Source organism: Varroa jacobsoni, unplaced genomic scaffold, assembly GCF_002532875.2.
Source record: "Varroa jacobsoni isolate VJ856 unplaced genomic scaffold, vjacob_1.0 scaffold_615, whole genome shotgun sequence".
Lineage (NCBI taxonomy): Eukaryota > Metazoa > Arthropoda > Arachnida > Mesostigmata > Varroidae > Varroa > Varroa jacobsoni.
Window position 1 is genome coordinate 1 of NW_019213517.1, and position 23051 is coordinate 23051.

General features: G+C 43.4%; 1 protein-coding gene across 1 annotated transcript; it reads right to left on the reverse strand.

Annotated features, from left to right (window-relative positions):
• Positions 1-2152: 2152 nt before the first annotated feature.
• Positions 2153-14438, reverse strand: LOC111261918 (uncharacterized). Its single transcript, XM_086968894.1, has 9 exons — positions 14337-14438; positions 11501-11819; positions 10433-10702; positions 9993-10247; positions 9123-9258; positions 7782-8915; positions 7018-7589; positions 6306-6535; positions 2153-5994 (listed from the first exon to the last, which is right to left on the reverse strand). The coding sequence occupies exons 1-9, from the start codon at positions 14436-14438 to the stop codon at positions 4741-4743; spliced, it is 4272 nt and encodes a 1423-aa protein (XP_086825020.1). The 3' UTR covers positions 2153-4740.
• Between the last annotated feature and the right edge of the window lie 8613 nt (positions 14439-23051).

The following is a 23051-nucleotide window of genomic DNA, read 5'->3' on the forward strand; positions in this document are numbered from 1 at the left end:
GTGCAAAGTTTTGTGTAATAATACTATAAGTATATTATGGTCTAATAAATACAAACCTATATTATATTAATATATACTAGAACGAGCTCAATGTGCATTTATTTATAGAGATACTAAAGCCTAAAGTTGGATTAGTCGAAATCACATGAAGCCAAACTTAGAGAATATGAGACGATTTGAGATCGGGCTAAAATGCGAATCGTCCTCCGGGCTGGGTTTTTTTTTTTGCTGCTAATTATTGCCCAAATTGTGCAGCCTCGACTCAGGTCATGAAGAACACCTTTTGCTTCTCTTCTTTGTTTTCGTTAAAGCTTGACTAGAAGCGTATTCATAATGTTCTGTTCGGTGTGAAAGCTTCCGCAAGTACAGCAACCCGTTCTTTCCTCTAAGCTTCTGAGACGTTGTGATTTTTTTCTGTGCTCTTCAATATCTTTCCTTGAAGAGATTGCCCCAGCAATAAGCTGCCGTTCCACTTGCGTGGCACTTTCATCAACCTCCAACGAATTCTATTAGCGTTCCCGTTTGGAATCACTGAGCCTTGATTTTTATTCGTAAGCGATAGTTTCGCTTATGACCTAATAAGTCCTCAGCGACCCCCAATGAATTCGTAGCTTGCCGAGATTCAATGTAGAACATACACCGGATTTCCTATACATATTTGAAAATTTTGGCCCGTTAGTTAGCGCAAGATGAACTGGAACATGTTGTAGAGTATCAGTGGAAATGAATCGTCGTCTGAAATGTACCCAAGTAACGCTTGTTAGAGAACATTAATAGAATAACATTTCGAACGGAATGAAGTCGTATAATGGGTTTATTTTTCAGCACTGTCAAAGTGCGCTCAAACGACTTGCACGGTCCAACGACGGTCGAACTCAGAAGTAAGGGAACAGCTGAAGCTCTCTTAAGCATCAGAAAGTTAGGGAACTATCGTATATGCTAAGAGCTTAGCTTTGTGAACACAGCATTGTCTTCATAGGATAGGAAAAATTGTCTATTATTTAAATTCTTGTCCTATGCCCTTAAGGCCTATCGTACCGATGCTGTTACTCTCCCAATATTTCATTTTTAATCCTCTAGAATAAAATACGTTGCGTTTGTAGCATTTTTGCATGAAGTAATATATATTTTCGTCTTGGTCGAAATGGCGGCGGCTCCGCTACAATGGGATACGCTTCGAGTGCTCGAGCGTTATGAGAGTAAACTTTAACTTTGATAGTTCACTTTTTTCTTCTGTAATCCTTCCTGTAATTCCCTATATAATCCACATAATAAGGAATCACGCTTAAAGATAACTTGAGAGCACACAGCTAACTGGACAAATGACGGGCCATTCGCTGGCAACGGTTGATCTCGACATTGAGTCCAATTTTCTTGACGAAGACTACAGTCTCAGGTTATCTCAATTAAAGCCGTCTTTAATGACAAGCAGAAAGTTTTCATTTTCTTTGTTTCATTTCAAGTTCTTACTTTTATTATTTTGATCATTTCTGGTTCAGATCCTTTTTCTGTTTTTGTCAGTTGTGTACATTTCAAGTTGTTCTTCGCGTAAAAATATGCGATACATAAATTCTCTCATGAAGAGTTGTCTATAACAACCTTAGTCCATCGGTATTGACGCACCCCTTAAACCCATCCAACGTCCTTTTTAAGAGGAAGCCAACGTCCGGGTCGACATTTCGACGACTCTGGAACAATTTCAAATTAATGAATTACCTAGAAAAGTGCAACCTCAAAAGACACCGTTGTTTCGACACGATAAAACGTTTGTATTCGAAAAAAGGAACGCTATATTACTACTCTAAGCGTTTTCCAAATACGTACGGGTCCGAGTTTTGATGCCCCATAAATGCCTTTGACAGTTTTACAGAGACTGCTTCTTCTGTCCACCGAAAGACGGAAGACTTGTCAAGTAACAAGCTTGTATGGTTCCTCTTCGGTGGCAACACCTATTCTCTATGGTCGCGTTGAGTAAATTGCGATCCGTTTGTACCCCGCTTTCTGTAAAAGTTACTTTCGAAATTCGGCTGTTTCCTCCTACCGATTGAACTAGGACAGGCGGTCGTCTACGCGCATAAACACCTAATGAAGAGTAATTCGTGCGCAAGTTAAATAAATATTGAAAAAAAGAAAAAAAAAAAAAAAAAAGAGAGACTTTTCATTCCTCTGTTATTTATTATCGATAAACTTTGGATTCACTTCCTTCATTCACAGAGCTTCTCGCATTCCAGCACATCGCATACTTTTTGTATATATCGTCGTCACCATTATAATAATTGTCCCGACTCGTCTCATCGTCATATTCAACCAATTCAGGGAATCATCAGCGTTCATGTTCATGTTTATGTTTTTATGTCTACTGCGTATTCTGTTATTATATCCATTACGATTGCTGTCGCCTGACCTGGCCAGAGACGCTGTTTATCTTATCGTATAATGGATACCCAGCCGCGTTCCTTACCAGGGATGATTCAGGCGAGAATTTATCATCATTGAGTCAATGCCGTCGTACTATACATTATCGCTTACTTGTTAGGTTTGAACGATTCGCACCGTCTACAATGAAATGAAGCACTAGTAGTTATAATAATGAATGGTAATTGTTATCTACGCCACGCTGTTGGGTCTTTTCATGCAGTAAACTTACAATTATATGCATCCCTATGTCTTCTCAGGCTGAGAATTAAGTCAGTCTTGTATGTATATTTACTATCCCGCCCTCTACCTGATGACATACCATTCACCAGTAGTAGATTCCATAGATTTCTTCTTATCCAATCCTCTCTCTCTACGCTTACCTTCGTATCTATACTTTCAATAGTCATATCAATAATCTTAATAATGTTATTATATGTTTACGATGTGATGGTATCGTCGTACAATATTATGATGACCCTTATCTAGTAATAGTACTTATTGACGGTATCGGTTATATATACGGTCCTATGCTTTAGCAGTAGTTTCGGTGAATGTACGTTACCGGTCTATTGCTAAGTTACTCTTGTCCATGCGTGAAACAGATGCGTCACTTGTTTAAGTGGAAGGGTTTACATTGATTGACGCACGTTTCTCGCCTTCAGTCGGCTTGCCCATGCTCTGGATGTCCATGAATAATATTGTTCGTGTGTGTGCATATAAACCTAAATCTACTATACTATTATATATGTATCGTCCTTGTTTGCTGCTATACCTACTCGGGGCATGAAGGTAGGAAGGAGTTTTTGTTATTGAGAAAAAATGTACAGTACAATAATGCCTCCTGCAGTAAACTCACAAAAGCTAATAATATTATTAATGCAACAAAAAAAAAACGTGACGCTGCCCAGTCTAAGCTGGCACCCACATAGTAATTATAATAATAAACTATATATATATATATATATATATATATATATGTATATATATATATATAATGAGCTATTTATCAGAAGGGGATTGTTTTTTTATGTACACATTACAACGAGAGGGGACCCGTCGCTTATCCAAAGCCTACGGAATCCAATGCACCTCAAGAGATCCAGTCTCGTTCGTCCCCAGGCATATTGGGCAGAACAGACCCACAACACAAAGCACGGCGCGCCCGCATGACATGAGAAAAACCGATGCCCGCAACCAGTCCATGATGTCGCTGTATATACAATTTATACGCGTAAGAATTTGTGTGTCTTTATATATAGAGCAATGAATATATGATTATCATGTATATAATCTGATTATGTTGTTTTTACATTAGAACGCAATGTGTGTGCATTTATATGCACATTTTTGTCATGTGTGCTTCTCTACAGAAGAACGCAGTAGTCAACCAAGTGGATAGATTATACTACGCGAAGGACGAATCGGTCGTCCTTGAGTCGAATTCATGTCTGTTCGGTCGGTACGTACATTTGTATGTCAATGTAAATTATGCACACGTTAACAATATTAAAAACGTATAATTTTAAATTAAACGGCTTTTCTACGTTAATTATAATAGTAATCATCATTATTATCGTTCGCATCATAGTAATACGTACAATTTGCACTTTGCGTCGTTTCCTGCGACTCTTGATAGTATAGGCGTCGTTAATTACCATTTGTAACGTATGGTAATAACCAAATGAAGATTCTCAGCTACCCTCCTTCGAAAATCGGCAATTTATCTTGCCACACACATATCTAAGCTATTCGCAAGAGTAAACTTTTACAGATGTTACTTTAATCTTCCTCTCTTCTCCGGAAAAGACACGATCTCTTATTACCGACGTAAACACACACACACACACACACACACACACATATATATATATATACTCATTTTTGCATTTAGCTTTCCATGTCAACTATTTTCTCCAAGAGATATAAACAGGTAATGCACATAAATATCACCAATATGTCGTGGTAAGGGAACGCAGCCATCTTCTGCCTCTAAGTGCTGGGGCAAAGACCAAGGTGTCATGACCAGCAGCAGCAGCAGCAGCAATAACAAACCCATCGGTCCCACGAAGGCCCCGCAAGGCTTTATTAATTACCACTTCGATATCTTTCTATTCGCGTCTTCATACGTAACTGCTTCTGACGTACGTACTCGTACGTAACGAGCATTGGCATGTCACCTACATATTACGTTATGGTCACGTTCCTCGAACGTTCCCTGTGATTCAAAGCCCTGTTGCCTGTCAATGCTTGTAAACAGGACCTGTAACCACACTCCTTAGAAAAACCTTCTGCGTACTTTTACACATTACAATTCTTGCTCCTCTATTTGGGCGGCTGAAGTCCACCGTACATCATCTGGAGGTACTGCTGCATCAGATTGGCAGCCCCACCAGGCAGTTGGGTTGGCCCGCCCATACCTGGCGGAAGCATCATTCCCCGTTCGATCAATTCTTTATACGCCAACTCAGACGAAGTTTGACGCGCCGCTGCCGCCTGGGCCGCTTGATGCGCCGCCGCCGCTTGAGCAGCTTGCGCCTGCTGCACTGCCTGGGCCTGTGCCTGGGCGGCAAAGGCGTTCTGGCGCATCATGGCTGCGGCCATCATCGGGTTCATTGGACCGAGAGCCGCGAGTCCGCCGAGTGCACCAAGGTTGCCGAGTCCAGGATACAAGTTTTGTGGAATGAACGTTGGTAATGTTGGATTGTAGTCCGAAACTGTCGGTACACTAGCTGCAGCGGCCGCAACGGCGGCAACCTGCGCTGCAGCTGCTGCATGTGCAGAAGACGTAGTTGATGACGATGACGAAGACCCGCCGCTCGACTTCGACTTAGAAGATGATGAGTTTGATTTTGATGCACTACCGCTGCTGCTCTTCATTTGCATGTCTTGGAACGGAATGAGATGCGGCACCTTCGGTAGTTTCCCATTGGCGCTCGATCCCCCGATCGATCCTGAGCTGGCCCCGTGCTTATTACTTGGGGGTATTGGTACAGACTGTACAGAGCTGGATAAACTACTGGCATTACCCTTGGACTTCGACGACGACGACGACGACGACTGAGATGACCCACTGGAAGAAGAGGCGGCAGATACTGTGGCTGCCGCCGCAGTGGACGAGGACGATTGCGCCTGAGCTGCGGCTGATTGGAGGAGCGATGCCATTGATGCCATTGGGTTGAGCGGGTTGAACGGTGATGAGGAGCCTTTTGAGGATTTGCTACTGACACCCACGGCTCCATTACCGCCATGACCGGTCAATGCGGCCAGAGGAGATACCTGCCCTGGTGTTAGAGATGGAGATGTTAGTCTCGGTGAGGAAGATGGCGTTTTGTGCGAAGACCGTGACTGTCCACCGGACGACTGTGAAGGCGATGGAAGAGGGGAACTGAGTTGTGGATGAGCCATGTTGTTATGGCCCAGACCATGTTGTTGGGTGATGCTGCCGAGAAAACTCGATACCGAGTGTGGAAGGTGTCCGGATGCGACCGACATCGAAGGCGGCGCTGCCGTGGTGGTAGATGTTTTCTTTATAGTGAGGTCTAATAAACCATTCGATGACGGTGGTATCGCAGGTGGCTGAAATACGTAACAATACAGAGAAGCACATAGTGAAATTAATTTAATCAGATAGATGAGGCTGTGAGTCAGGCAGTGTGATCAGTAGGATTCCTTTGAAAACAATGAAACCGCTCACATGTAGATTAATACTTTTGAACTGGATCTTCAACTAACTCACAAAAAAATTCTAATTCTTCGTTACCGTGTCAGATGGTTTTAAGGAGTCATTATAAAAGCACAGATGTTGCAAAAAGAATTTCGCAAATACCAAATTTAACAATCATATGGAAATTCTAGCGATGCTAGTCTATTCTGAAAGTCCTGCTTACTGGCTTAGGCGGGCTTTTGGACCGCTCTTGTCGCGTGGGCGCCTTCTTGATACTCAGATCAAGCGCGTCGTTATTCGTCGTTGAAGTAGTCGGCCTAGATCCCAAACTCGAAGCATGAGCCGCCGCAGCTAATGGGGTGGAACGACTTGAAGGCCGAGACAGGGAACTTCCCAGATGAGACGTCATCTTTGTAGAGTCTTTTTTCGGCGGAGGTGTCGAAAGTCCATTTGCTGCAGGAGTACAGGAATAATGATGATAGGTTAGGTCGGTTTTAGGTTACACTATGCTAAGTTATGGATTTGTATGCAACAGCAAGCCGACCGGCACTTTTTCAAAGATATAGTCTTTCATACAAGCTTAAAAATTTACAAGCGAGGTATTTTCTGTTATAAAATAATAATCGCTATTATTATTACCATAAAAGAAACAAAGTATTTTAAAACCCATAGAAATGGTTGACATTAATAACAATATATCGATTCTATCCCTTATGACCTTATCTGTGAACAACCTCCACTGAATTATGCTCTTAGTGCGTTAAACTCAATAAAACAGTATACACGGCCATGCATATGGATGCCCACGGATGTGAGGTTGTAGTGTGGTACGTCACCTAACGATCGACCGAATAGCAGTAAATTAAATAATAATAGTTTTCAGCTCCCCGGGACTTTTTATCTGCTCTCCTTCTAGTGGACAAGCATGCACATACCAGGTGTAGGCAAAGACGGCGACATACGATGAGGTTGGAAGGAAAGTTTAGGGCTTGCAGCAGGCTCCGGTTTCGGTTTGTTGCTGCTACTGCCGCCGCTGGTCCGCTGTGGTGCAGCTGGCTGCGTTTGTGCTTGAACTTGTGCTTTACCCAGCTCTTGCAGCTGAGCCATGGCGCTTGGCAATTGCGTCGGTCTTCCCGTTAACGCTTGCAACATCGTACCCGCCGCCGCTGCGTACGGCCCATTTGTGTAAATCTGCTCCATGAGACGAGCCATGAGTTCCTGTTGAGCTTTCGGGTTGTTGGCTGCCGCTAGCCCGCAGAGTTGTGCAATCTGGGTGCGCCACGCAATGGCCAGCTCCTCTTCGAGACGACGCTGTATTTGTGCCTGTTGCGCAGCTTGCGCCTGTGCGTGAGCTTGGGCTGAAGAAGGCGTCTGGACTCTGGGCAGTGGGGTGCGGGCACCTTGCCGCTGCGTTGATGCAGACCCTTGAGGAAGCACTTGGGTGGGCGGTGACGCAGTATGCGGGGAAGGTGGGAGACGAGGTGAACTGGATATCGCCGGATTTGGCCTAAAATCATGAAGTTTACAAGGCAACGAATACAGTATATATAATGTGTATGTATTATGTATGATACTAACGTGGTACAGCAAAAATCAATAAATTAATCGTGATAAGAAATAAACATTAGTGGCAAAATCGTGAAATGCGCTTTGAGCCTGGTGAATGAGACAACTCGACTTGCTAGCCAATCAAACAAACCTTGGATGTGGCGTAGATTGAACCTGAGGTGAAGGAGCTTGTTGTTCCTGTTTGAGCCTCTTTGCAGCAGGCTGCTCGTCCTTGGCCTCCTCTTTGACGGTCGCCGCTTCCCCCAGCGCCGTATTCTCAACCTTCAGCCCCTCGATTTCGACCTTGTTCTCCTTTTTGACATCTTTCAGCTCCCCATTCTGCTCCTCCTTGATGGGCTCCTTAGTAGCACCAAGTTCTCGGTCTTGTTCCTTTTGTAGCTGCTGCTGCTTCTGCTTAAGCTCTTCTTGAGCCAGCTCTGCCATTCGCTTTCGTAACAAGCCTTCGAGTGTCGTCTTCTCATGCGGTCCTGGCTTCGTATCCTCACCAGCTGCAGAATCCCTTGTCATATCACCGACATCTCCCTTCTTCTCATCTGTAGAGTTTTTCCTTTCAAGATTCTCATTGGCTTCCTGAGAACATTTTGAAACGTCGCTCGCGTCTTTGGTCGTTTCCGCCTCAGCCACTGCTGCAGCGGCCACCGCAGCTGCTTGTTGCGCGGCCCGTGCTGCTTGTTGCGCAGCAGCGATTTGTTGTAGCTGTTCGTGAATCTGTTGCTGCATTTGCTGGTGCTTTTGGTGTATCTCCAATTGTTCCTGGAGTTGGCTCAACTGCAGTGGGGTCAGCTGTTGACTAGGTGACGCGGCCGGTGATGAGTGTTGGTCGTGATCCCTGTCAAGGCCTGATTCTGCTGTTTCCGATTCTTGATCCCTGTCCATCGATTCGAGCGATTGGGGTTGCTGTTGTTTTCGTTTTTGCTTCTGCACTGGTGGCTGATCTTCGTCCTCTTCATCATCGGCGTCTTGTTGATCGTGTTCAAATTTCAATTCTCGCTTAAGCCGTTGCTGCTGTTCGTGTAGATCTAATCTTTGTTGTTCGAGAAGTAATAGTTCACTGTTCGCTAACTGTTCCTTGTCATTATATTGTTGTGACATTTGTTGTTGCTGGCCGTTGAGTTGCTTTTCGGCTGTGGCCACGGCTGCTGCCTTTTCTGCAGCTTTTTCATTGGCCTTTTCCTCTTGAGCAGCCTTCTTCTTACGTCGCTTCTCTTCATCAATCTCGCGAACGTGCCTCTCATAAGGCAACAGAAGTCGCTCGTAATGCCGTCTGTAGTTGCAGGCAGCAAAAAAAGTATCCAGATTAGACATACTCGTGCTTGAAGCGCGTGCTCTTTGCAGGGTTAATCGTTGTGTGTTATTTCTATTATAGTAATTTATACCTTCGTAGAAAACAAGCTTATTTATATATATATATATATATATATTTGCGTGTGTGTGAGCAATTTACAGGCAGATGGATCCAATTTCTTCTCACCTGGTATAGGTGGCAGCGCTAGTGCTATTGGCACTTCCGCCCAGAGTATCATGCAACTTTTTCCAAAGCTTCCTACACGTAATAGACTCATATCCGCCCATCTCCTGTGAAAGCGTAAAGAAGTCGAACAGGTCGACTGCAAGACATACCAGAATAAGGACAGACTGTTAACTATTTGTAATCTAGTAAGCACGAATTGCTCTGGATTGGGATCAGAGTATTCCAGGTAACCGCCCAATTATAATGCTGAAATAGCAAAACCTGTCATTTTATGTAGTTGTCTCGCAGCAGCTAGCAGGGTAAATTTTTTCAAGTCAAATAAGTTGGATGAGCGTACCATCACTTTGTCTTTCCCTCTCGGATCCCCTAATCAGTCTGCATAGGTCATTAAGACCAGCCGCGTAGTTCATTCCCTGAATATTTTTAATATTCCATGGATACCTGATTCGCTTTGTATTTTTAGGATAGAGATTAACTGTGAACTCAACTAATTATCATTCATAACCGCCTCATCTAGTCGAACAGCGGCGTAGGCCCATTTCGTAGGCCCACTCTGAATAACTCAGGCCAGTGGTACGGACGAAATGTTTAGGGGCTTTCTGTTTTAAAAAATACCATAAAAAATAAATCACCCTTATATTGAGAATGTATATATACACGTAAGGTTGATGCACGCAGAACGAGAATCATAGCTTGGAGTAGATTTCCGCAATGAAAGTCCACACATGTGCTTGAATATCTCACTGCGTATGTACGACGAAATCATCATTGTTGAATGCAAATACTGGCAAACCTTAATGAGGCAACTCGCACATTTGCTTCAGTTGCTTTGACGCCTACCACCTAGTATTTACAGGTAACTTTACTTACTTTGTTTGAAGCCAAGGCTGGGTATGCGGCTGATAGGCGTCTTTCGCTCTCGCATGAAATTAAAAAGCTTCTTGAGGAAGTCCTCCTGCCGCTTACATGCTTCATTTGTGTTGTTTTTCGACATTCGATTCTCAATCTGTATGCGAATATTGTCACGACCCTCTTCCGAGGCGTTCGAATCCGACCCTGGTGAACGTGCCCGTCGTCCAAATACACCACCGCTTTTTCGTTTGTACCTAGATTTTAGGCTTGGCCCTAGAAAATTCAAGCAAAATGATGTCAACAAGTATGCCATAGCCTAGAATGCCAAATACTTTCATGTTTCTTAGCTGTTCTCAAAAAAATAGGCGGCAAGTCTGGGATTGAAGTTCAGCTGTTTGCTCGAGAAGTAGATCTACACGTCTGGTAAGAATTATGCTCTTGTTCGAGTTCACCCTTACCGAGATGATCACAGACTTGCTCATTTTGTGAGAGAGTCTCGTGCTCAAACTCTTCGCGAGCAAAGTGTATGTGGTAGTCCCCTTTCTTCGGAAGATCAATGCCACCAAGGGCTTCGACAAGTGGGTGACTCCGCCACAGCTCCAGATGGCCTTCAAGTCTTCGGAGCACTGCCCGAAACCGACAATACCGCGGGTATGATAGGACGACGACGTGTGGACAGGAGAATTCGCCATCCCGAGTTATCGACAACGCGCCATTACCCGGTGATCCTGCAAAATAGCATATACATAATGTACCCGATAAGGGAAAGAAATGACAGTGACTTGTACAAGTTTGTTATACGGCGTGAGCCTCATGTCTCCGGACAATCTGAGAAAAAGGTTTTCGAAAGCTGGCGGGCTTCCATTTCACATTTGTTCAAATAGCAGAAAATAGGCAAATGGTCGTAATAGAGAACAGATATAATTGTCCAACACATTATAACAGAGGCACCTTAAGGCCATCTCAATAACTGCTATGTTACAGGGTTACTAATGCCATTGCACTACTATGATGTACACTGCATTAAATTTTTTAACATAGTATTAAGGGGATATAAAAACGATATTAGGACGGATAATAAAGTCGTTGCAATTATTTATACGTTTTTGGCTTTTCAACAGATGTGAAATCGTCACAAACGAAGCGCTCCTTGAAAACACAAATATAACCTCTAATAATAAAACATACAAGACCCAAAGCTATTTAAAAAAGGACAGCAGACAATAAACCTACCATTAGAACATAGATAATAGTGTGCGTCATTCATTGTATATCCATTTGTCGCAAAAATTGGATTCTGTCCGTTTAATAGAATCGCATATGCTATAGTTCGAATAGAAGAAAAACGTCATAGACAGGGTCATCACAGTCGCTGGATACTGATACAGGACAAACTACGTTATTATTTAACTCTTTTTTATCGAAGGGCTCATTAACGAATTGCCGCCAACGCAGCCTACGCTGTAACTAGTTTTATTGTACCGCAAAAGGGATCAACTGCTGGCAGATTCTACCGCTCTCCTCACCTTTATCAGTCGCAGTTGGAGGGTTTGCGTCCCTGGGCGGCGAGTTAGCCCCAAGGAGGTTATTCTCTTTATTGTCCTCAGTGCTTCGTCGGGCAGCTCCGCTTCTCTGAGCTGCCACATTGTTTCCGTTATCGGACGTCTTCCTGTCTTTTTCTTCTATGGCCATCGCATCCGAGCCATCCGTTCCGAGGGATCCAAGGTTTGTTATCCCTACGCTAGGCACAACCAGACCGTGATTCCACTCCACCTCTTCGGTGATCCAGCCGACGAGGTCATCTAACCGGAGAACGATCGTGTCCGATGCCACCAGCAGCTCATGCTGAAAAAACACACGCAGACAAAGTAAGAAAAAGAACTATTTCAGAAAATAGATGAACTATGTACACACACACACACACACACACACACACATATATATATATATATATATATTTGAGTGACATTAGAGCAAGGTTGCATCTAGCAACATCGCTTGATGCATAGTCGCTAGTAAAAAAAATTAATTACGGATGAAAAAAATAAACTTTCAGTTAATGATTCAGGCCCAAATTGAAGCGACCATTACCGTGGATAGTACCCGTCAAGGACATTACCGCTAACCCATGAAACGAATATATATCTAGATATAGTTTCAGAAATAAAAAATGAGAAAAATTCTCCGTCTAGACGCGTCATTCTGTATGAAGGCGTAGAACATGCAAAATCCTTCATTTTTGTCGTTCAATCAGGATTGCCTTATGTGTATGACTTGGCTTGAAGTGTGAGTTATAAATTATTAATACAAACACTATCTACAAAATATATGCGTAGTGCTAACTGATATAAAGTCTATCTGTCTATTAATAAGCAAGCAAACATTTTATTGATAGTGATAATAATGCCGCTAGCTCTCATGTTAGAGCTTTATTTTACGTTTTAGATCCAATCCCTTGACGAAACATCCTTTGTCCTAATTTTGCCGATCGTATCTGTTGAAATCGTTGTCAACGCTTTCCTCTCGTCGTATTCACTTAACCGCGCACTACCTATTTTTTCGTTCACGCATTGTGTCGTTTGTTTAAAAAATAAAAACAATGACGTGAACGAGTGGGCAGAGCTCGACGTCGTGGCTTCGCTGCTCGTTGAAAATGAATGAAGACTATCGATTAGGATTCAATTAATTTGAAAAGTCCGTCAATTTCTTCATGTGGGCATCGCTTTTTTGTGCATCGAAGTTCCATGCGTTTTAGAACAGAAACCTGCCCAGAATAATTCATACTCGATAAATGTATATATCTTGAATGTATACTACTATTATGTCTCGTTCTATTTGTTCGATGATGACACTGGATCGTACAGTTAGTTCTATTGTTGACGAGTCGATCTAGGGAGATCCCATTGCGAAGTAGTACAATCTACCTTACCTAAGTAGGGTGTTTAAAATAGGCCTTTGCGAAGAGGAAAGGATAGTTCCTAAGACTCTCGGAGAAATAAAAAGCTACGCTGGAGAGTTGCCGTTATCTAATGATAAGCTGGTCAATCTGAGCAATTGCGTCCGCGTCTGCAAACTGCGAATAGCCGTAAGGGCTGGGAATCGTAAACGATAACGCCAATTGTGAAAATATGCCCTGCGTTTCCTGCTCTATCATCGCAGCCTATAGGATAAATAATTGTAAACACGCGTACAGCTTCGACGAATGAAGGCTGCTTACATAGCATGCGGTGACTTCATATTAAGAAGTAAATATCAAACAAATTCGATAATTGAATAAATACCTACCAAACAAATTCCAACTAAAATATCAACCTTGCCCCTAATAAAATAAGCTAACAATATTTATTCAGGTCACCCAAATCTGTTGATCTACACGTAATTACGTACACGTTTCTTACTATGCATTTCTGCGAAACTCTGACAAAAATGACCAACAGTGTGCCTTTTCTTATCGATGACCTTTCTAAGCGTTGCTTGATTTATAGACTGATAACTCAATCCGTATCACTTACGAGGACGTCTAATATTTCGCTAGGAGTAGCATCGCCCGTCTTCCAGAAAGCCAACGCGAGTTAACAGCTTAAAAGATGCTAAACATAGCAACAATAACGTGGATTGTAGTAGACAGAACAAGGCCCTATGGCCTGTTGATCACCCTCGCTGTGCGTCGTGTGTGTTCAGGTTCTTAGGGTTAGTTTGAATACCTGAATGACGATATAGCGTTATTTATGTCTCTAAGTTTTTAGGTCATACACGTATCAAGAGGATGATACTCGAAAAAAAATTTATATATATTAGGCCACCCTTGGCCTTTGCCTTGTGCGTGTTTTGCTATTAAACATACCTGTGTAAAGGTAAGAAGCTGACAATGTATTTATAATATAATAACCAGCTTCCTCCACGATATAGCCTAAACAGAATTTGTCATTCAACATCTTTCCAGGATGAATCTCTGGCGACGCACGCATTAGTCTCAGATCTCTGCTAGTATATATACATTAACTAACACTAGAGCTACCCCATGACAAACATCTTGCCCAAAAAAATCACCCTTTATTAACAGATGTGACTCCAACCTAGTTTAAACGTCAATAGTCGATCCTCTTCTACAGTGTGAGGCAGTGCTATGATTATTGGTGAACTCTACGTGCGACCACTCGTAGAGGTCGCGGGTAAGTGAACAAACGACACATTTGGCGATTGTAACACATCATTAGCCCTATCAGTGCTAAATTCGTATAACAGATTGTTTTTTACCGCTTGTGGCTATTTTTAAGGTGTGAACCTTAAAACCTTAAACCTCTTCGGCATAACATCCAAGGACCTACCCGTACCAGAAGCTCTAGCTGGGATGAGTCTTACCCGATTTAAGGCTTCTCTAAGAGACCTATTAAATGGAATGGTAATCATACGCCGTAAAAAGTATTTGCCAACCAGCGATGACCGCATAGGAGCGATCACCATGGCCGTCGCGGCGACTCCAGCTCACTTTGCTTATTCATTCATTATCGAGCGTAAAAGTGAGCCGTTTAGATATATGTAAAGTTAAACGCAAATCTGTGTCGGCCCCAACGTCACTGTTCTCTCAGCTTCATGAAATCTCAACAGTTACATAATACAATTTTCGAAGCTATAGACGAGCGAGGCCAACAAGCCGGCGGTTTATTAAGTGACGGCTGCTCATTTGTATGAATAAATCAATATCGATGACGTTGGTTTTACGTAACTCGTGACGTACCAATATGTGGCATTTGTGTAGCACATAACATGCGCTGGGCTCTCTGATCGACCCGACTAGAGAAAAAGTGTGGAGGGGCAAGTAGAGAGCGCTAGAAGGGCAGACAGACAGACAGACAGACTATACGCTGCTGCGCTATGTCATTTTATGAGGCATTTTTCGGGTTCTGTTCGTTGGACCCAGAGCACTCGTTGTTTTGTCGAGTTATGAGCGTTTTAGCTACTTATTACTCTGTTACGTTAGCACTATCAGCGCATTTTCTCAAGGCCAAAACGTTGCGCACGACGAACTTGCAACAGCAGCTTCGAACTTGCCGAAAAATATACGTCATATTTCACTTTATGATACAGATTCAGACTCAGGTAGATTAGCTACAGGTAAATGATAGTAATCATGAGCTCGTATATTGGATCGATGCCTACTGACAAAAATGGCGTCGTAGAGAAATCTTTTTTAAGTTTATAACAATTCCCCCCCCAACGAAAGCAGGCTTGTCCTCGGCGTCGTTTCTATTTAATCGTCCCACAATGACCTGTACTCGTATTCCGATCATGTCGTTAAACCGGTTCATGCGATATGCTAGTTCCACCAGGAAACACATCGAATCTTGATTTCTGGATGGCGAAAACGTTCCCACGAAGCTGCCGGCTGACTCGCGAACGTCTGTCTGACTTCGTACTGTCAACAGAGCTTATCATCCCTCAGCGATCAGTACAAGCAATTTACCGAAAATGCTACGCGTTCCGCTACCGTATACATTATTGGATATTAGAAACAGATTTATTCTTGAGACAGTTGTTGTTGCTGAGAGGTTTCGAATGAAGTAACAGTACACGTATCGCTGACGATTGTTCGAGGCCCCACTTCAGATATCTATTATTCAATTATATGAATTCAATAGGGTACGTAAGCTCTAGCTTCTGCACACCGTATACCTATAACAATGAAGCACGCTATAAAGTTTATCATAAACGTGTTACGGCCAGTGTTATTTTGAGCTAATAACACACAGACGAACAGAGCGGAAGAGTCATCGCCACGCCGGATCCACCGGATGGGAGAATATTTTTTCTCCATTATTAATGCAGTAATTTTTGGCGAAAAGATCACCAATGCATTTTAAATCAACCGGCCTCATACGTTCACATGCAACACGAAATTTTCTGCGGTAGAAGACCGTATTGTACACCAACATTATAGATACACAGTCAACAATCGCGTTAATTTGTGGAAAACAGCAATAATCACGTTATAGTATTTGTTGATAATGCTGAACGTGAACGAAGTCCTTCGGCCACCACTGGATGTATGGACAATTAGATAGCCCTATTCTTGCAGTTTGGCCTTCACGAAATGCAATAGCTATTTTGGCAGTCCCGACTCTCAAGGCCTGCGTGATTTACATCTAGCGTACGTGCATTTAACGATGCACTCTATCGGATAGCCATTAAATAAAAATCAGTAACAAAAAAAAAAAAAAAAAAGAAGCGTTCACTATCCTCAACGCGTCCTGCTTTTCCCTAAATAAACTCGAAAACAGAGATAAGTGAAGCGTAACGTATCGCGCTGGTCAGCCACAAGACAATCTATGTTTGTTAAGCGTCAATGCCTGCCTTTTATTAATTTGAATCGATTTTTGTCAACGATGACAACGTTGGAAGAAGCACTCGCTTCTCTGTAGGCGTCAGCTTAACTTGGCATCAATTGGACGCCACAAAAAAAGACGGTGCGACAGCGAACGAGTCTAACCCGTCTATAAGGCTAACTGTAGTCAACAGTTGAGAAACAAGATTGAAGAAATAACGTGTTTGGACGCAAGGCAGATGGCAGCCGCCGAACGAATCTAGTAACAATAACAACAACTCTGCCGAAGCGATCTGCCGCTGACGCCGATGCCGCTAGCTGAGAGTGAAACAGATTCGCTTATTTTTTCGTCCTCTTTTTTTTCTTTTCTTACGGCACATGCGGGGCCCCCCGTTCGTCGTGGTTCCTCCGAACGCCAGCCTGCCCCTTCGTAGGTATCCGTATCTCTATCGCAGTCATTTCATCTTCGGGCACGATATATACTCTCGCGGTCTGACAGAATATATAGACCACAACAAAAATTAAAGAGTATATAGCTGTAAGCCTATAACACGCTCGCTGTTCTCCCGTGCGTATTTAAATATCGCGCTTTGTCTTGAGACGCGGTGTGGCACTAGTGTCAGTCTGGGACGCGCTTAGTCCATGAAACAGGCAGAGCTTCTTTACCGCTGTTCATCCGCTTAGTATCGATGCGTTATGCTGCTATGGCATCACGTGTCAATTGTCTGTTTAGCTGGCTGGTTCGGTCAACAACTCGGCAGGCCCAAACAAAAACGCCTATTTTCAACATTAACAAGCCAGCGGACCAACAGGGATCGCGGTAAAAGCAACCCAATCAACACGCTGCCGAATAGATAATAATAAGTGTTGCCACGAAAGACGTGTTCGACCACTGGACCTAACTAGGCAGAGGGCAAATTTAAAAATTCATGATCATGTCAGTTTACATGATCCATATTAAGTTCAAACCAGGCACCCTACAGACCCGAGCCTTTAGCTTTACGTTCCTCACATCCTGCTGAGCGCAGAAGATTGATCCCACCAAGTAATTTCTCCTATAAAGCGCGTAAAAATGTCCAGACCTACGAAATGTATGCTTACATACACAACAAACATTTTGTTATTGTTCGCTTTACTTACAAAGCAACTTACACGACGACACAATAAACTTCCAGTGCTATGTTTTTGTTCGATAGTTGATACATTTTTTACTTTCTGTCGAAAAAAAAAACCAAAATATATTTTTTTCGTATATATAAAGAATAATATTTCGTTTAGACGCCAATTGGAAACGTTTTTGGTTGAACAAAGTCACATATAGTATTTGAATCTATGGGGTGGATTTGCTTCCAATATGTGTTGCACTTCTCCAGGGAACAACAAAATAAAAAAGTGAGCGTTACATCGCGTAGCTCCACCGAAAGCAATTTCTTTTCAAGAACTTGTACCTTAAAGCATACGACTGAAAATACCTCTGTAAACTTCCGACTTTTAAATAATCACAGGCTTCTTAGTAATTAGATTGCAGTTTAACACCAAAGCAGATATAAGGCGCTGATGCATTGCTGCTAGATATTGCTCGCTCCCTCTCGTCCTGCTGCTATGCCTTGCACGAATTGATAATATTCATCAACAGATGGATCAGTTATATTCCGTAACTGCTCTCGGACAGCCAAACAATACTCTCCTATCACTGTATAACATTATTGGTTGGGAAGCATCGAACGGGACGAGGCAAACACCGCGTTGTTAATGATACAATGCAGCAGACATGGCATAGATAATTTCCGAACGTCGACGGTCATAAAGTGTGTGCTGTCCTATACATTAACAATCGTGCATGGTCATGTGTAAATTCAGAGATGCCTTGTTGCGCAACTAATGAAACCAGGCTGACTGCTACGAACAACCTAGAAAATTTCGGGATAGTTCGATGTCGACTGATGATCACTGTCAGCTATATATCTGCACGGAGAGATACGGTCTTCACGGTTTCGGTCAATTGCTTTGTATGGAAAAATACTTAATTTTTGACAGTGCGCCTCCGGACTATTGCTCATTGTGTTGGCTATTAGCGCTTGTTGGTGACACTTTGCGCGAATTTCGAGTTTATCATCGTCCAAACCCTGTGTCATTGCAACCATCACTTGTCGCAGCTCTGCCAAACCAAAAAATAGGAATACAAAACTGGTAAAAAAAAACGAAATTTACGGGCAGAATTGCTGCTGGGCCTGCTAGATCACAGCAATGCGACCCGATGCAGTGGTCAAGTGGCCATGTAGATCCTGTTGCACCTTAGTACCCTGCAAGTTAGGAAAACGATTGAAAACTTCCCGCTTGAAGCGGCCATTCGATATCTTGATAAATGGCATTGACTAAAAAACTATAGTAGTTTAAAAACCAAAGGAGGCAAAGCTGAAAAGCTGAAGCTTAATCAAGATGACGATGGTGGGGATCTGAGCGAAGCAAGATGAACTCAGAACCTGAAGTTTGTTTGAAATTTAAAGAACAGTTTTTTACAAAATATATATACTTTGTAAAAAACTGTTCTTCAAATTTGCTTAGCACTTTTTGATATCGGTACATAGTTTCATTGTCCGTTTTGCTCAATATATGTTTATACTATTTTCGTACGGATTTCTATTCGGCTCAGTGAAAAACGTCTGGAATCCTGTCCCTACCTGTAGTCCGCGTTAGTAACGGCATAATATGTGGACAACTGAATCGGGCTGCTAAGCGGGTTCTCCATATTTTGATATCCACTATGGATGTCCTTACACGCGGAGCTCTCAGGTCTTTTGATTCTGAGCTCGCATAAAGTACCTCAAATTTTGTATGCAGCATACAGGGGGCAGTTTGAACCGCCAAACAAAAAGATAACTTTTAGGATTTCCTTACCCCCTGAGAGGCCTTCACAGCTTCAAACTATGTTAAATTTGGCCTAAAATCACAACAAAACTACTTTCAGCCATATCGTAAGTTCACAGTGCGAGCTGAATCTATTCCTTTAGCGAAGTTCTGCATTGCTTGGTACATGTTCTTTCTTGCTTTTCGGGAGACTTTCTCTTGCGGATTTGCCCATCCCCACGTTGCCCAGTCGCTTCTCTTTCACCTCAGCTGCGGCCCCGCCTTCCCGATCGATCGTTCGCTTCTGGGCGATATAAACTTCTCGCCCTTTCTCTCCTGGCGACCTTTTTCAGGAAAGCTTTGTCGGTTAGGTACGAATTCCTGGCTAGCGTTTCCATGTTAGTGCAGTCTCCTTTCTGTATCTCTGATCAAATTCGGTCACGATGAAGACGGTGGACATTCCCACAGCCGTTCCCATAACATCCTCGGCTCCCATCTGGGCGCAATCGCCCTCTTCACCGCAGACGTGATATCACCTGATTCTCCTCGACTTGCCAGGCCAACCCCCTCAAATCGCAATCCACCTTTGATTCGTTTCGACCTCGGTGCATTCTTTTCTACAACTACATTCTACCTATTCCCTGAACGATCCGACCTGATCTACAAGCAAAAGCCCAAAAGATGCGTTTTCTCCCAACTGATCTCTTCCGCCCGTTACGTAATCATAAAAAGGCTTCTTCGTTCCCCTGGTTTAGAGCATGGCGCCCTAGCGTGTCAACCTAGTGTATATGCATTGTCGTTAGTAACGTTATAAACAGAAACCTATATAGCGACCAATATACCAACATACTTGAAAAATGTTTACACTACTATAGCAAGGACTAACAGTAAATTGCAGTACTAGATATTATTAACTAGATATTATTTGTACGTGACAACAATCTAGATTACACTATGCCTCTGAAAAATAATAGGGCATCTCTATTAAAAAAAAAAGCCGTAAAAATGTATCTTTATTTCTAGCCGTTTCCTCCTTCCACGTTCACCCTCTTTCTTTCGGCATTTTCACTCGGAAGTCAAATCAATTAGCATCTAACTTTATGCCTTTTTATCTGTTCCTATTTAACAAGGCGAATTCAGTAGTAGCGCACTCAGGAGACAACAGATAGGACATAGAGAGGGACGTCGGGCAGCTGCCTGGCTGGGTAGGTCTCGGCAGAGAAGAGCATCCGGCACGACTGGAGCTACTCTCACCAACAGCAGCTTCGTTGACGTCGTCCTTTGGATCCTTTTTGTGTCCGTCACGCTTACGAGATAAATTTCTGCCTTTTTGTCCTTTTGTGACGCTTTCTGCAAGCATTTGCTTTTCTCCGTCCGTCAAATTATGTTTTCTTGCTCGCGTATGTTCCATCCGTTTTTTACCTTTACCTACTTCAGTTCTCTACTTGTTGCCGCCGCCAATACCCGTTTTAGCATCTAGTATAATACTAGAATTAGTGGCGATAATGGAGATAGTAGCCAGCCTTATTTGCCAGCGGCCTTCTACGCACTGAGCCTAGGAGTGCGTAGGCTACCTTCATTGCAACCACTCAGCTGTCCACTCAGCTTCTCCTACCTGTCCATCCTAGGGTATTTCACTGTTAAGCTACCTTCCCGCGGACTCCTCCTCCTCCTCCTCCAATTAAAGCCCCTTTCTCACCATCCCACCTACACAAATCGCTCTCATCGTCAAGCCTCCTTTCCCATCCTCCCTCCGCTCCTATCAGCCAGCCACATACCTTCTCGGCTTCTCAATTTCTCCGCTGTTTTTTGACTTCCCCCTCGCACTGGCTGGGCGCAGCTATGTCTCTTCTGCTTCTTTTTAATTGTACACAGGGGAAAAGAGAGAGGGTGGGGAGTAGGGGCACTGACGGGTGTTGGAGGCTACATGAAGAAGTTCAAGAACAAGAAGAAGAGTAACGGGATAAGGGAGGGACAAATGAGGTGTACACTTTTCGCTTTTATAGTCACGGTGTGAAGTCAGAGAGCGTCTCCGCCCAACGGCAGAGTATACCGTTCGTGGACACCGGCTTGTTCTCCGGTATCTATTTTGGAGTATCACCGTCATCGGGGGAACGATTGGCTTCGAGAGCAGCGGTGTATGATGTGCTCGCTGGCAATCTTTTACTTCGTCAACCAACTTGTAGACTGATTGATTCAAGCAAAACGGACTGCGGGGCCTAGGCAAACTTTACATTTGCCTGCATCTTCATTGTTAACGACGGCTCTGTTATTGTTGTCTCGAATAGGTTAGAGCATGATGGCTTGTAACGATCATAACAATATGTATTCTGTTTCACAGACGATACGAGTGTGTAAATAAGCTAGCTATTGGCAAAAAGACAGGAAAATCGTCTGGTTCGTTGAGCGGCAAAGAGAGTGCCCTTTACATAACTGAAGGGCAAAGGCGGCGTCCTTTCTGGTGTGTGTTATGTAATAGTATCGTACGATATACAAGTACACTATTTATCTGTCTATACAAGTACACTATCTATCTATCTATCTATCTGTACAAGTACACTATCTATCTATCTATCTATCTATCTATCTATCTATCTATACAAGTACACTATATATCTATCTATCTATCTATCTATCTATCGAGATAGATAGATAGATCTAATCTTCTATTTCTATATTCTCAAAGGTATCATAGCGACGAAGGTAGGTGTACGGGTAAAAGACCAAATCGAAGTTAAATTGATGTTTGGACTCGTAAAAAACTTTATATACATAGCCTTGTAGAACTTGGCCACTCTGCGTATTTTCGCTAAGTTATATTTTGCACTTCTAGGCCAACAACTATCTACCTGCTTGCTGCAAGAAGCAATACTTTCCTAGCACATAAAAGGAGATCTGGACGCAAAACTTGTTCACTGCGACTGCGGGCTAAATTGTCTGAGACAATGCGACCCTAAGGACTCTTCAGCTTCTCTCATCAAAGCTGGACCCTGTTTTATGTTGAACTATAGCAACAGTCCTGTCCGTCGACGATTGTGAGACCTCGCTGGTCTCCATTCTATTTTTGTCTAGGTAGCCGGCGACTGGGTGATGGGTGGCGACCACAAATTTATGTCCGTTCAGTGGTTCCGAATACTTTTTGCGTTTTGCCGCCCCCCCATTGTTTAGCCTTGACCATGTTGTCGACGGCAGTTGGTCACGACGATTTAGCAGATGTGACGAGTGTGTGAAACTGGCCTGTATGTATGCGTGGTGTTTGTCGTTAACAATAGCAGGCCACCACTGATGATGCTGGTGACGAAGATAGCGGTATTTCTCATAGCAAGCTTCTTTATTCGCCGCTAGTGCGGCAGTGGCCATAATAGCCACTACCACTTCCTTCTCTGGGCTCCCTGGGGACCATATCCTCTCAGTTCGGTACTACTTGGACACTACTCACAGCATTGACAGCGACGGTGGGAGGCGAACGATCCGTGCTATACGCACGCACGCACACAGACTTGAAGCTTATCTAGATTCATGCCCAACGGCTCAGCCCTCTATTTGCCCTGTCCAACCCCAACCGTTGCTGCCTGGCTTGACGTCTGTCCGGTCCGGGTCTAGCTTACTACCACTCGGCTCCACTTGAGTAAGCCAACGGCCATCACACTGAGGTGTAGGCAACAGCCGAGTGGGCAAAGCTCGGTCAGTTCATCCGTTCGTTCACCCGTTTTGATTTGCTCGCCGCTGGCCTTGCTGCCAACAGCATCTACAGCGGCTGCAGTGGCTGTGACAGCTAGGGTTGCAATTCTTCTGCCGCTGCTACTGCAATGTTGTCGAAGATCAACAACAACAGTTGCGTGTTAGGGAGAGAAGATGGCGGTAGAACGCAGGCCATTTGCACAACAGCGGCGGCTCTCGTCGATGGA

What these genes read in the sequence shown, in the direction of transcription:
- LOC111261918 (XM_086968894.1), bottom strand. Translation starts at nt 14,438, where the DNA reads ATGGTGATCGCTCCTATGCGGTCATCGCTGGTTGGCAAATACTTTTTA. An exon ending in CAGCCTTGGCTTCAAACAAA is followed by an intron (nt 9,259 to 9,992) that starts GTAAGTAAAGTT and finishes TATGTCTTGCAG; the next exon opens with TCGACCTGTTCGACTTCTTT. An exon ending in GCCGTCTTTGCCTACACCTG is followed by an intron (nt 6,536 to 7,017) that starts GTATGTGCATGC and finishes GTACTCCTGCAG; the next exon opens with CAAATGGACTTTCGACACCT.